Source organism: Cariama cristata, unplaced genomic scaffold (genome assembly GCF_000690535.1).
Source record: "Cariama cristata isolate BGI_N322 unplaced genomic scaffold, ASM69053v1 scaffold13835, whole genome shotgun sequence".
Taxonomy (NCBI): domain Eukaryota; kingdom Metazoa; phylum Chordata; class Aves; order Cariamiformes; family Cariamidae; genus Cariama; species Cariama cristata.
The window spans coordinates 3,227-16,427 of NW_009617014.1; the positions used below are offsets into that span (position 1 = coordinate 3,227).

Sequence of the window (13,201 nt, forward strand, 5' to 3'; positions counted from 1 at the left end):
GAAGAAAGTGGTGTTAGGTCAGGGACAAAAGAACCAAAAAGTTTAAAGAGTAACTAACTGCTCCACACAGAGTTTCACCAGTTTCAATTCAAACTCCGTTGCCTGACTAGTACAGCAGCATTGCCAGATCAGCTGTTTCTCCCTTCAGTGTGTTATTACCTAAGTTATTTCAGGACAAGCTAGCAGATGACCTTCTGGGGACTACAATCTGAACCAGCACCCTTTCCTGGCAACATGATGTAGGGATTGCAGGACAGCAATACAATCGGTTTTCTTGCCACATGCGTCTTCTCCAAACCACCACCTTGCTTGACAAGGCCACTTAATCTCCAGGAGCGCGCTTTGCCTTGACAGCTCAGAGGGGGACAGCTCCACCTTCTTCAAGGGGTAAGTGGGCGCGAGCCTGTGCCAATGTGAAAGAAGCTGCTGATGGAAAGAACAGATATGAGAGCAGACAAGTATCACAAAAAGGAATTTAGAGTTTTATTTCCAAAAAAAGAGCAATGTAGTGTTGAAACAAAAATCAGGTTCAGTTAGTTCTCCTCTGATCTGAATGGCTACAAAAAATAGATTCTACCCAAATCCATAAAGCCAGTTATCAGTACCATAACAAAAACCAAAATTACTCATTCAGATACCACATACAGCAGTCACAGGAATCTAGCATATATTATTTAATTTTTTTTTAAAAGTAAATTTCTAAAATGTTTCCGTTAAAACTGAAATACCCATAAGATTCTAAAAAATTGTACAAAAAATAATTTTAAACGAATTGGAGGTAACAGTGTGCGTTTATTAAAATCCTGCACCAAGGCAGTAACATTTATAATTTAAAACCCAGCCCAGTAGAAAAGAGAAATGTGCAAACATTTAGAAGTTAGATGTACTCAGAGGCTTGTGGTGCATCAGACCTGGTGATCCACTTCTGTCCTAATGCAAGGCGGGCTCCAAGAGGAGATGTCTCTAATGAGGCACTAAAAGGGGAGGCAGAGGCAGGCATGCATATGCATGCAAGTTGCAGCTCACTAGCCTGCGATGCAGGGAGCAGTGGTGCCTTCTCCCCAGGGACGGTTTGCCCAATCAGTAGTGTTATGGCACTCAATCCAATGCCAGAAAGTCCTTGATGAATTCTGGTCAATCTGCTTTCGGATAGAAGAATGCAAAAGCCATTTTAGAAAACAGAAGTTGAAAGCTAGCGAGAGCTAATGAGTTGATATACTCAGATTATTGCTGTGAGTGCTGGCTACCTCTCCAGCTTGCGTTATGGCAAGGTTAAGAGTTAGGCAGGAGCCTTCGAAGGATTTTTAGCTCTTCCTTTAAAAGTGATGCAGTGTATTTACTGATGTGGCACATAAGGTGCTGAACAGTGCTAGTACATCACTCAGCCAGCACATTCCCATCCTCAAAATTCAGATCAAATTTCTGCACTATCGCAAGCCATTTAAATAAGCTCAATTTTATAAACTTCATTCTACTTTCTGCTTCCTTTGGCTACTTCACAGGGCCTGAAATATGTTTAGCCTCCCTTACCTCCTCCGTTACTTAGTCCATGTCCTAAGGGACTTCTTGCCAAATTTCTTTCTGCATAGCTCCTGCAATGACACAAGAAGAGATTCATTATTGCAATGCAGTATCATCCCATCCACTCCCAGCTGCTGACAGAAGACCAGGATTAGGTAGTGTCCAGAGGAAGTGTGCAGAGCAGAGCATGTCAGGCAGTCACTTAGCCTTACACACCAGCAGTTACCAATCCCACCAAGCTTCCTGCATCCGTTGCAAACAGTAATCCTTTGTCTACACTTCCGTAGCCCCTGTCACCTGAACATCAGTACTCTAGGGAGACAAGATAAAGCCCCGCACCCATGGTGGTAGCTTAGCTTTACTGTATAGACAGAATGGGAGCAGAGATACTGAACACGTCCAAGTGACAGTGTCAAGCCAGGATTAAAACTCCAGAATCCCATCCTCGACCAACTAAGCCCATGTGGCCTGCCCTTAGATCAGTACGGGTTGACACAAATAGAAACCTGTATGCGAATACTCAGAGTCCTGTTCCTTTGGGATGTGGGAATGTGATCTCTCCTGCTTTTCGGAGAGAAAGAGACAAAGCATTATTCATAAAAAACTTCAAGGGACAACACGTGAAAGAGAACCTGCCTCTCTCTTACTACTGCCCTTTGGTAGTTTGTGGGACACATACATGACCAGATTCCAGCACAAGGATCCCTGCCATCATGTTGGGCATCTCCCTGCTTTCAACTAGAAATGCCCTCCCTTGCCAGCCCCACCCATTACGAACAGAAGTTGGTTGATACTCACCCCCTGGCCCCCTCCAGAGTACTCTGGATCTCCTTCAGGACTTCTGGAAAGCAGAGAGTTAAAGCAGTGAGCCAAACCAGTGGAGATCTGCTTTCAGGCAGCAGCCTAGCCACATTCCACCTCCCCAATGAACAGCCTTTAAAAACCTGCCTCCCACAACACAGAGGTCAAACCTTGTAATATCATTGCCTCTTCAACAGTACCAGGTTTTTACTGAACAGGCGGGCACAAAGGACTGAAGCAGTCATTTGCCAGAGGAAATGTTGCCAGTCCCAGTGTACCAGGGCCCCAAAAGAACAGTCTGTTCCAGCTGTCATTTTACACTAGTCCTATTGGAAAGTAAAGATCTTTCTCTTATCACAGCAGGGAATGCAGGTATGTGAACAACCCCTGCCTGAGGGCACGACTATCTGTCCAACCCCTCACTTCTACAGATTCATGAAAACCCAGTATTTCTACCAGGCTTGTGTAATTTCAGATCCCTTGGAACTGAGTACTGGAATCCACAAAATTCCTAGCAGCTTGCTTCTCTTCCCACCCAGAAAGGCACCTGCCCTGTCAGTAGCAAGACTTCATCTCACTCACTTTCGTCATTGAGTAAGGCATGTTCCATCAGCCTCCCAGACTTCCTTTCTAAAAAAAGAGTAGGAAAAAAGCTTTTACCCAACAATATTTTCCCTTTTTCATGAAATATGTGCAGATTTGGAGAACTGGATTATTTTTTTCCCCCTGTTAAGTACCTTTTGACTTCACTGAATGCTTCACAACTAATCCTTAAAGCCTCTCACATACTGAACTATATTTTCCAGCAATACAAGCTTGGCTAACAGTAGATCTCATCTGTTATTTCAGACCTTATCTTCCCACAGCCTCTTCCTTCCAGCAGAAACTACGTTCTACCCTTTCAAGGCAATCTTGCTGCAAGCAACTTACTTTAGAGCTATGAACTACTGTGTCCAGGCAGGTCAATGTTTCCCTCACGTCCCTCCTTACTTTCCCCCTTCTTAGGTAGAAAATAGCAACTGTAGCAACAGGAAAGTTGTTTCAGGTTTACATGTCACCATGCTACATTCAGTACAATTACTTTTTGCTTACCATCTTCTCCATAGTCACCCGAACTCCTTCCTGATGCCCTAGAAAAGGAAATAAGGCAGAAAACAATCACTGACTCCGAGGCATAGGGGTGTAGAGAATTCATGTATACTCTTGGCAGCTACAAGAAGCTCCAGTGCACACTAACTAAATGGTTTGTTGAACAAGAATGTAGGAAGGGCTTTATCACATGTTGGGGATTCAGAAGTCTGCAGGCACCACAGAACATTTCTAAACTTTTGGAATAAAGTTCCTATAGGATCTCCATGAGTGTCAGGTCTACTGTTACTTGCTGATGTTCCACGGGTAACACTGGATTTCCCTTCACAGAGCAACAGTTCAGCCTTGTCAGTAACGCATAGGCCCTGAAGTACACAAGCGTCACGTGTCAGTCAGACACATCATTAGGGAACAAGTAAAGCAAGCCAGAGCTTACAGTTTATGACTCTAGCTTAGGGATACCAATTCCAATGCTTCACTACTTTTTCCCACCAGCTGTACTGCAAGTAGGAAAACCATCAGGGAGAAGGTTACATTTCCTGATGCCAATCCATCTAGGAATGTTGTTAACAGACTTCAAAGTCTTTGTTGGTTTGGGGGTTTTTTCCTCACTACTCAGACACAGTCAGCATGCAAGAGTTTTTACAGACTTTACCTGGATTTTCTTGCAGCGTTCTCCATGCCAGACTTGTTGTGCACATGATTGTTGCTTGTAACTTCTGGCACATCCACAATGCATCGGGGCTCCACTAACCATTTCGTAGAAAGGGAAAACCTCTCAAACTCCGATGGTGAGATCAGATAGAAACCTACAGGTGATTGGGAATTTATAAGCTATTGGGAATTCGAGAACTAGAGGTGATCCATAAAAGAACAGATCTAAGCATCCTCCATGGTTGGTAGAAAGGGTTTGCATTTCCTCCTATCTAAATGAGGAAGAATCATTGAGGAAGCTATTACCCCAAGTTTCCCAAGGATTGGTTAACCTAGAGACTGGCCAATTTAAGATTATGCTGAGAGATAAGTGTCAGCACAGGACAATACAATTATGAGAAGCAGCACAGAAAGATGTAAAAACTGGACTGCAACCAATCCATCTTCAGCCACCATAGGATGTTGGATCCCAATTTTGCAATTTGAGTGTTGAGCTACAGGGATGTGTAGAAAGCACAACGCAGCCATTTGCCCAGTGCCTGCTGCTTAGGGAGCCATTCTCCACTCCAGACAAGAGGAGGGTGGCCAGACGGAAGCTGCCTACAGGGCACATCCAACCTCTTAGCTGAAAACCACTGTATTCATTAACAATAATGGAATAAACTCACTTCTGCTTCTGCTAATTCACGTGTCAGTACCTGTTGGCAACTGGTACTGGCCAGAAACATATGATGGACATATTTACGTAATATTCACATGTATACACAGCCAGCTCTAAACACTAAGCCCTAAAACCCCTTTTCCGTTGTCTCAAACACACAGCAGAGGTAGAGGATTTGGGAGAAGCACACCTTACCTTGGCCGTATTTGGTGAAGACACAGGATGCAATGCCGCTCACATCCTCTTTGCGGATGCAAGGGTAGCGGATCTGTAACTTGAGGAAAGGCAGCGAGATGATCTGAATGTCTCCGAGGTTAGTCAGGACAGCCAGGTCATTTTCACTGTAATCGTCAGTCTTGCAGCTGCCAAAGTTCGCAACCGTCACCTTTCGTACCCTACAGCCTTCCAGGGCCGTCAGCTTGAGCTTCAGTTTGGAGCTAACTTTGGGTAATGTGAATACCTATCAATAGAAACAAGACACTGACATCTCTTTCCTGCACAATGGCAGCAGCCGCACCCCAGGACATCTGCTGCTCCCTCCTTTAACAATGTTTTCATTCACAGTGAATACACACAGGTGTAATTGGAGTCAGCCTGGCTCCTTGCTCATGGGACAAGAAGTAATCAGCCACAGTCAGTGTTAGAATCTGTTTCTGTTCTGACATCAAGCAGTTTTACCCTTCAGGCTGCAAACTGCATTTCTCTCCTAGTTCTTTCAAAACCCCTCCATATTTGGCTACAAATTCTTACAGAAAGAGAACAGGGTTTACACTAACTGTGTGTTCTTCCACATTAAAAAGCCAGGGACAGCCTACAGCAAGCTACTTCAAGCCTTCTCTTTTATGCTGACTAGTCAGTGTGCAAAACAAGAAGCTTTTTAGTTGCTTCATAGAAATGCCTACCAATTCCTGCTTCTGTACTAACCACAGCAAAAGCTCTTTCCCAAAAGCAGAAACAGCGTTGTCCAAAGGGCATAATAGAAATTTTATTCCTGTATTACATGCTCAGCATGTACATCACTACGCAGAATACCCAACACACCTGATTTATGGACTGCACCAAACAGAAACGCTGTCCCAGGGGTGTTATTCAGGCACAGAAGAATAAGCACTCCCAAGAGTTATCTTTCCACCAAGCACTGCTCAGTGCTTTAGCAAATTTTATGCGCTGTCCATATGCACCTCCTGAGTAATACTTACCTTGAGTTGCTCTTCTGACACCACCAGCAGCTGATGGCTGCCTTGCATATCAGGACTCTTAGAAAGGTCATGTGCTACTTCTAGAGGTTCTGGGAGGGGAGTGCTGCGTCCATCCAAGACAAGTATACCCACAACAGGGGCCCTGTGCATCAGCTGAATCTCTTTGGCTAGACAAGCAAGGTAAGGAGGAAAATAAACAAACAGGAAAACCAAACCAGAGTCTAGTCAGAGACACTCTGTTAGAATCTCCCTCACATCCTCTCAGAGCTGGAGACCTATACAGTGTGGTTACAGAAAACTTGCCTAAAAAGTTTTAGTAGTTAAAGCGTATTTGGACTGAACTGGTTCATGTTAAACAGTAACTATTATTACATAAAGACAGCAGGTCCAGCTGTCAGAATAAAATACCTGTGCACTGAGGCTCGATGGTAAACATCAATGACAGCTGATGCAAATTTAAATTTCTGAAGCCAGTACGAAATGAGGCTAAGGCATGTCAAGCAGTGCTGGAGCTCACTTACTCTTCAGTTCTGCTGCTGCAGCGAGCATTGCTTAGCTTAGACACTACTACATTTAGCTCCACTCTCACTGATAAACAGCAGCGATTGAGCTACCTTGGTTTTCTGTATATAACTTGGTTACAGGACTGATAGCTCAGATCCACTAGAACCTTGCTTTCACAAGGCACACTTACCCTGCTCTGCCCTGACAGGTTCATCCATCCTCCTCTCTGCTGGAGGAACACGTAAACAGAAGGCGTAGACTGTACCTCCATTGGTGCCTGCCCACAAGGACGGGCAGTGGCGGGAGCCTGGAGCAACAAGAAGATTCATGAGCAAGGCAGCACCTGTGACACCCTTGGATAACCGCTTTCCACTAGCTATACACATCCTCCCTCCGTTTATATCCTAAACATCTTTACATTACGGCAGACTTGCCAAGGAAACTACAGGTTCTTAGCACTTCTTTTCCCAATATGTGTTGATCACCAGCCCTGATAAAGGACATGGCATGCGAGTAAAGGCAATGGAGCCTGGTTTCCATCAGATATCACAATTGCGGCATCCAGTTTTCACATATTTACATCACATATGAGCAGAGTAAACTTGTGCATGATATCAGTTTGGGCCCTGATACACAACCAGCCACCACCTGCACCAAAATTAAAAGGCTCTGCTGAGGGCAGGGGTGAACTTTAGGGTAATGAGACAAAGAAAAGCTTATACTAAAAAGTCAGATGTCATTCCAGCACATTTGAAAACCATACATAAAGGCTGCATCCAAAGATGAACTACTACTTGCCTTGGATTTGCCAGCAGCCAGAATGGCTAAATAACAATTCTACATGACAACATATGCTCTTGTTCTATATTAGTTTTTCAGCTTAGCACAAAGTAGGACACAGGAGGTGCCGAATTTTCCTGGCAGTAAATCCTAATACATTCCTTGGCAGGGGGAGGAAAAATCCAATCGGAAGAAAGGAGAGATGCTTTTTCTACTCACTGTCTCTCAAGAAGGTATCAGCAAAATATAAGGTTCGCACGAAGCCAGTGAAAGAGTCTTCTGCAGAGCGGGCTTCAATCTTCCGCTGGACTGGAGCCAGTTCCATTTCCTGCAATGTGTCTTGGTCAAATTTGGCATTTGCTTCTTGCACCTTCAAAGATGAGGAGACATTTTGTTACTCAGGCAAACACATAGCGGGGAGAGAGAGAGAAAGAGTGGCAGCAACAGAAAGGGAAAGCACCATCATACCAGTGAACAGGTATATTCTGCATCGTATGTTCAACTATAGACAGTACATCATCCCTAAAAATGTGACTATTTTTATCTAACAGATAGCAGCATCAGAAATTGCCCATTTTGCTCTTATACCAAGAGCTACTGATACCACAGCAGGACTGAAGACCACCTCCTGCTCTAGGCAGCCTAATCAGGACTCTGCATGCTCCAAGCTGTAAACAGACAGGACCCCAAAAAGGTAGACCCCCTCACCTCTGAGGCATTTCCACTACCTCCTCGTCGCTTCCTACTGGACACCCGGCTTCTTCTGATCCGCCTGAATGACTGACGGAGGGACTTCTTCAAGGATTTCACCCGAGACAGTGGGCCTTCTAAGGCCAATTGGTCACTGGGATGCAGCGTACACCTGAAAGAGGGAGACAGGAGGCACATGGTCACTTTCTACTGGGTGGCAATCACCCCCAAGAGTTCAACAGGACACACGCAAATGTCAGAACATGCTTATACACTCTTGAAGGTCTTCAAGGACAGAGTCCAATGAGGCAGGGCTTCTTGCCACACTGACTGCTCCTGAGAAATCGCTTATCACAACTTGCTTTGTTAGCAATTCCAGGCTATCTTTAACAGAGGATTACCACAGACCTCCTGGAAAGAAGAAACTTACTTGACAAAGACCAGTCGTTTCTGCTGGTGGTCAAAAAGCCCAAAACCATGACTGGTACCAAAGGCCACAAGCTTCCATTCAGAGTGAAGGGCCAATGAGGTAACCACAGCTGGTGGCTGACACTGGACAAGGACAAACGGTTGAAAACCAGCCTCAAATCGAACCGGTCCATCCCGAGTTTTTAGTTTCTCGTGACCCTTCCATCGATAGCCCTCTTGGTCCTGCAGGAGATCTGCTTCAGCATGGTCCACAACATGTTCTGCATCTTCGTCATTCAGTTCCATCACCAGTACCTGAAAGGAAGAGGACAAGCTTTGCTACAGCTTTTACTACGCAAGCAGTCCTCCAAGCTGCAGGTCTTCCCAGCAGCTGCAAAACTACAGCATCTCTCAGGGCAGATAAATAGCATTAGATAATGTCTAAAAATACAGATTAGAGAAAGGAGAGAACCGTGAAACAACATTTCCAGCAATTAGATTAATTTACTACTAGAGAAATTAGTATTTCAAATTTTAACATATCTCCAAGTTGCACTGTGACAACGTGCACTAAAAGCAAGGTTTACGATGACTGTTTCTATTTCAATACCTGTCCTGCTGTACCAGCTACAGCCAAGTATCCACTGTATTTACACAGGTAGATCTTCTGGATCCCAAGTCTAGGATCATCACTGTAAGGGTCGAAGGTACCAACCTAGGCGAGAGAATACACAGTGGCTGGTCTTTGCAGATGCATTAACTAGGACAAGAATCAAAACTCCTTGGGTTTTCAGAAAGCTTCTACAAGCAATAGCTATCTTACCTTGCGAAGCGGAGGCCATTCATCCTCACCCAGGGTGTTCATATTGTCATTGGGATCAGCATCTGTGAGGAATACTCTCACTGTGCTCAGCTTATAAAGGAGACGCAAGCAGACACCAGATGCATCCCAAAACCTCACAGTGCCATCTTCATGCCTGTATAGGGGAGGGTTACAGAAACACATATCATACAAGAGAACAGCACATCACCCAGATAAGGATGATAAAACAGACGGGGAAAAAAACCACAACCAAAGATTAAACCACACTGTTTACAAAGCCCTGAGCTGTGACAACTTAGAGTTTCAAGAAAAAGATTTTTGGGTTTGATTGTTTTGTGGGTTTTGTTTCATTTTATGTTGGGGTTTTTTAATCCAGTTTGTTCTTGATGATCTGACACCAGTGTACAATTTCAAATTTCTCGAAAAGGCACTGAGAAGGAAAAAAAGCTTAGCATATACAAGGAACAACTCATCCTGACAAAAATACTATTACAGGGAGGGAAAGAAATCAAGCTAAAGCTTAGTTCTCCAGGTGAAAATTGGGAACATTCTTCCAACATAAGGGTAAGGAATTCTAACAATATGCTGCATCAAGAATGAGGTCTGAAGAACAGCCCACCAAAATTCTTAAAAGTGCTTTGAAAAGAAAATGGTATATTTTTATGTGATGAGACAATCTCTTGCTAGCTCCTTCCACCGCTTAGCTAGATCTGTTCATGCTGATCAAAGCACACAGGAGTCCAAGCTAACCTGTTTTTTGAGGTTCAGAACATATTAAGGTAAGGGGAAAAAATGCTTCAAAACCTGCAAGATTAAGCTCCACTTTTACATTGCTCCCTTTGAACCAGTCTGGATTACTGCTTGCACTTCACTGATGTTTGTAGGGAGAACGGATAACACATCAGAACTACAAATAAGCCAGCTTTATAGGTTATCTGTGGACAACACAACCTGTTTTCTCAGAAGCAGCAGAATCAGTTAGCCTTACAAAATTGGCAGCCCAGCTTTGAGAAGTTGTATTGTAAAGTTGCAGCCTTCTCCCTACAAGATGAGCAGACTTCAATCACACAGGAAAGCCTCAGTCAGTTCAAAAATAAGAATAGAAACTAGAAAGGGCTCCTTGATTGTTATCAGTTAAGTACATACCCTGTTAGAAGCAAGTCCCTCTGCGGAGGATCTGGAGCTATGTTGGTGCCACCATCAATCGGCCACGGCTACAAATACATGAAGGGAAGACTGTGACTTCCTAGGCAGTGACAGTGTGAAGAGAATACGCAGTCAGCAAGAGAGCAGGAACTTCAGTGCAAGTGGCAGCGAAATAGTCCCTGCTGTTAGCTTTTGTTTGGATTAGATGTTCCTGTTCTGACACCAGCTGCGCTTTATAGAAGATATTCTACACATTTGCTCAAGAAGCTGTGCCGGAAGCTTCACACTCCTAAATGAGAAGTTTGTTACCACTGACAGCTGGGAACACTCAGACTTTCCTTCTAGCTTGTCAAAGCCTGAAAAAAATATCACATTTTAATCCCCCAGTGTGAGTAACTGTATTGGCGGTGGTCTACGAAAAAGCCTTTCTCAACCCTACTAAGAGGCAGGACAACATCTGTTGGGACTCATCCCTCCACACGCAGCCAGCAGCACAGACCACCCACATTCTGAGCAGTCATGCTGTTCTTAAATGCATGGGAACACATGTACATTTAAAGCTGCCATACCATATTTGAGTAGTGAACATTCTGCTTGCTCCCAGCACTGATAATCCTCTCCCACAGTTTGAGTGGGATGTTGGAGACATGGTGAGAGCAGGTGATGGCTGAGCAATGGAGAGAAGCCAGGTATGGAGGATGGACTGCTGGCCAGCCTGCAGTTTTCAAGTCTATAACTACTAGCTCTTCTTCTGCCAGCACCACCATAGCAGAAGGGTCATCAGACTCTGCAGAGACAAGATTCATTGAGGCTGCAAAAACGACCATCCAAGGTTAACAGAAACAAGCTTCCTGTAAGGTTTATTTGAAAACTGTTATCACAGATCTCTACACAAACATTATTGTTGGCAAAACCTCTAAATGCTTCTGTGTTAACTGGGCCTATTGAAGCACTAATATTAATAGATTTCAAGATACTAACAGATTTACTGCAAATTCATGTTTCTTTACACCACTCCTGGGACTGTCAGAGCGACTTTTTATAGATTCCACCGCAGAATAAAAAATTTGTTAACAACACACATCGTTAAATACTACAAGTTCATATTCACCATTCTAACAACCAGAACTCAAAAGGACTTTACCTACAGCTAATTAACAGCATGGGGTGGACAGACATGCATACACCCCAGCAGTGACCCATTTAGTTCTGTGTTAGGCCCACAGTCCATCTAGGCTAAGCTGCTTAAACACAGTAATGCTGTGAGTTCTGCAGAATGCTTCTCTGCTTGAACTGACAAGTATTTACAATTCAGCTGTCTTACTTTTCATCTTCCCTGCTCCTCGTATGTTGTGACACATCCTCTGGACTTTCTTTTTTAAAGACTGTGTACATCACCTAATATATATTCATACATATATTAGACAAGATTATAAAAGAAATCTGTTAATATAACTTCACAGATGACACCTCATACAATCAAGAATTTAAGATTTTTCATTGTAACTAGCATTAAAGTGAAAAAAAACTAGTCTGCAAGGACATTGCAGTAACATTTACAAGACAGCCACAATAGCAACTGGTGGGGAAAACCAAAACCACGAATCAATTCACACCAATAACGATTAACACTGCTACAGAAATCAAAGTGAATGCATAGCTGTACTGTCTCACATTGGGGAGAGGTGTGATAAAGCATGAGTCCTAAGCAAACTGGCAGCTTTTCACCGACCTTGCCTGTTAACCTGTACTTTTACTTCCCTTCTTTAGTTGTTTGATTATCTGGAATATACTTGCAAGGCGGCACGTCTATAAGCAAGCACATACCAACGCTGTTCACTCAGCAAAATTAACTTCAAGTAATTAGTACTTGGCACCACACTAGTTAGACACCCCAAGTTTCACCTTTTACTAGCGACAGCCATAACACACCACTAACCAGTAGTTTCTTCATGAAAAAGTTTTATATTCAGTTTCACTTTGCTTTCTTATGTGCCATCATTTGCAGTTGCCTAGAGGACTTCTGAACAGAACAAATAATATCATACCTGTACTACATTATGCATGATCAGCCCTGCACTCTGACTGCTGCTGCCAACATTAACCAAATACACTCTGTTTTAAGAATAATTTTTTGTGCAAAGGCACACAGCTGAGCTCATTGCTTATGGCAAGAATCTATTTTAAGTTGCTGAAGTAGCAAGCATACCAGAATTTGTCATGACTGCCATACGCTCATCCACCTGCTAATTTAGAAAAAAAGAAAACAGGAAGGGCTAGCCTTTTAAAAATTGTTTCCACAGCATATTCAAGGTAGTGGAAAGTCACCGGCTACCACTACGCTGCAATGCATAAGCTCTGTGCTTATTAAATTAAGTGGCTTTGGTATACAATTAATACCTTCGTATTGCCATTGCAGGGAAGACTGCTTAAGGGCAAACAAGGCAAGCTATGTAGATCCACTAAGCTTAGGCAATCAGCCACAAGGAAGCTCGTCAACCACAGAAACCTCATTTTATTGTAAAAAAACTTCCTCATCTAAGTGCAACAGCTTCAGCTTCCTGTAGCAGCTCCTGTCCGTACCCACTAGAAGTTAACCAGATAACTCAATCCTTGGGAAGTATAAATATAAAGCCTGTTAAGTTCAGTTACTTCACCCTAAAGGACTTCTAATCATATCCAGGAATGGAACTTTAAGTAGCCAGTCTCTCAGCTAAAAATCTCAGACTTCTTTCATCTTTAAGCCTTTTGTTCCACCATCTAGAATCTCAGCTCTGACAACTTCATAGAAAGTAAAAGGGTCTAGTTTCTTTAATGATAAAAGCTAAACAGTACCTCAAGTTTAATGGTATTCCTAAGCTTGAAGGTTCAGACTGTAGGTTCTGTGCATTTGGAAGATGCTCATAAAACGCAGTGTTTTGTAGG

The 13,201-nt window shown here is 43.4% G+C and overlaps 1 protein-coding gene across 1 annotated transcript in view; it reads right to left on the reverse strand.

The window, feature by feature from the left end:
* Positions 1 to 470: 470 nt before the first annotated feature.
* Positions 471 to 13,201, reverse strand: part of LLGL2 (lethal giant larvae homolog 2 (Drosophila)) — a 26,144-nt gene continuing 13,413 nt past the window's right edge. Inside the window, exons 10-25 of the mRNA XM_009700380.1 lie at positions 10,846 to 11,063; positions 10,277 to 10,344; positions 9,131 to 9,284; positions 8,918 to 9,022; positions 8,330 to 8,622; positions 7,918 to 8,071; positions 7,429 to 7,579; positions 6,620 to 6,736; positions 5,926 to 6,092; positions 4,922 to 5,186; positions 4,067 to 4,220; positions 3,415 to 3,452; positions 2,905 to 2,952; positions 2,320 to 2,362; positions 1,531 to 1,592; positions 471 to 1,142 (exon numbers count right to left, since the gene is read on the reverse strand). Coding sequence (XP_009698682.1) covers positions 1,135 to 1,142; positions 1,531 to 1,592; positions 2,320 to 2,362; positions 2,905 to 2,952; positions 3,415 to 3,452; positions 4,067 to 4,220; positions 4,922 to 5,186; positions 5,926 to 6,092; positions 6,620 to 6,736; positions 7,429 to 7,579; positions 7,918 to 8,071; positions 8,330 to 8,622; positions 8,918 to 9,022; positions 9,131 to 9,284; positions 10,277 to 10,344; positions 10,846 to 11,063 — 2,045 coding nt within the window. The 3' untranslated portion in view covers positions 471 to 1,134. The remainder of the gene's footprint in view (positions 1,143 to 1,530; positions 1,593 to 2,319; positions 2,363 to 2,904; positions 2,953 to 3,414; positions 3,453 to 4,066; positions 4,221 to 4,921; positions 5,187 to 5,925; positions 6,093 to 6,619; positions 6,737 to 7,428; positions 7,580 to 7,917; positions 8,072 to 8,329; positions 8,623 to 8,917; positions 9,023 to 9,130; positions 9,285 to 10,276; positions 10,345 to 10,845; positions 11,064 to 13,201) is intronic.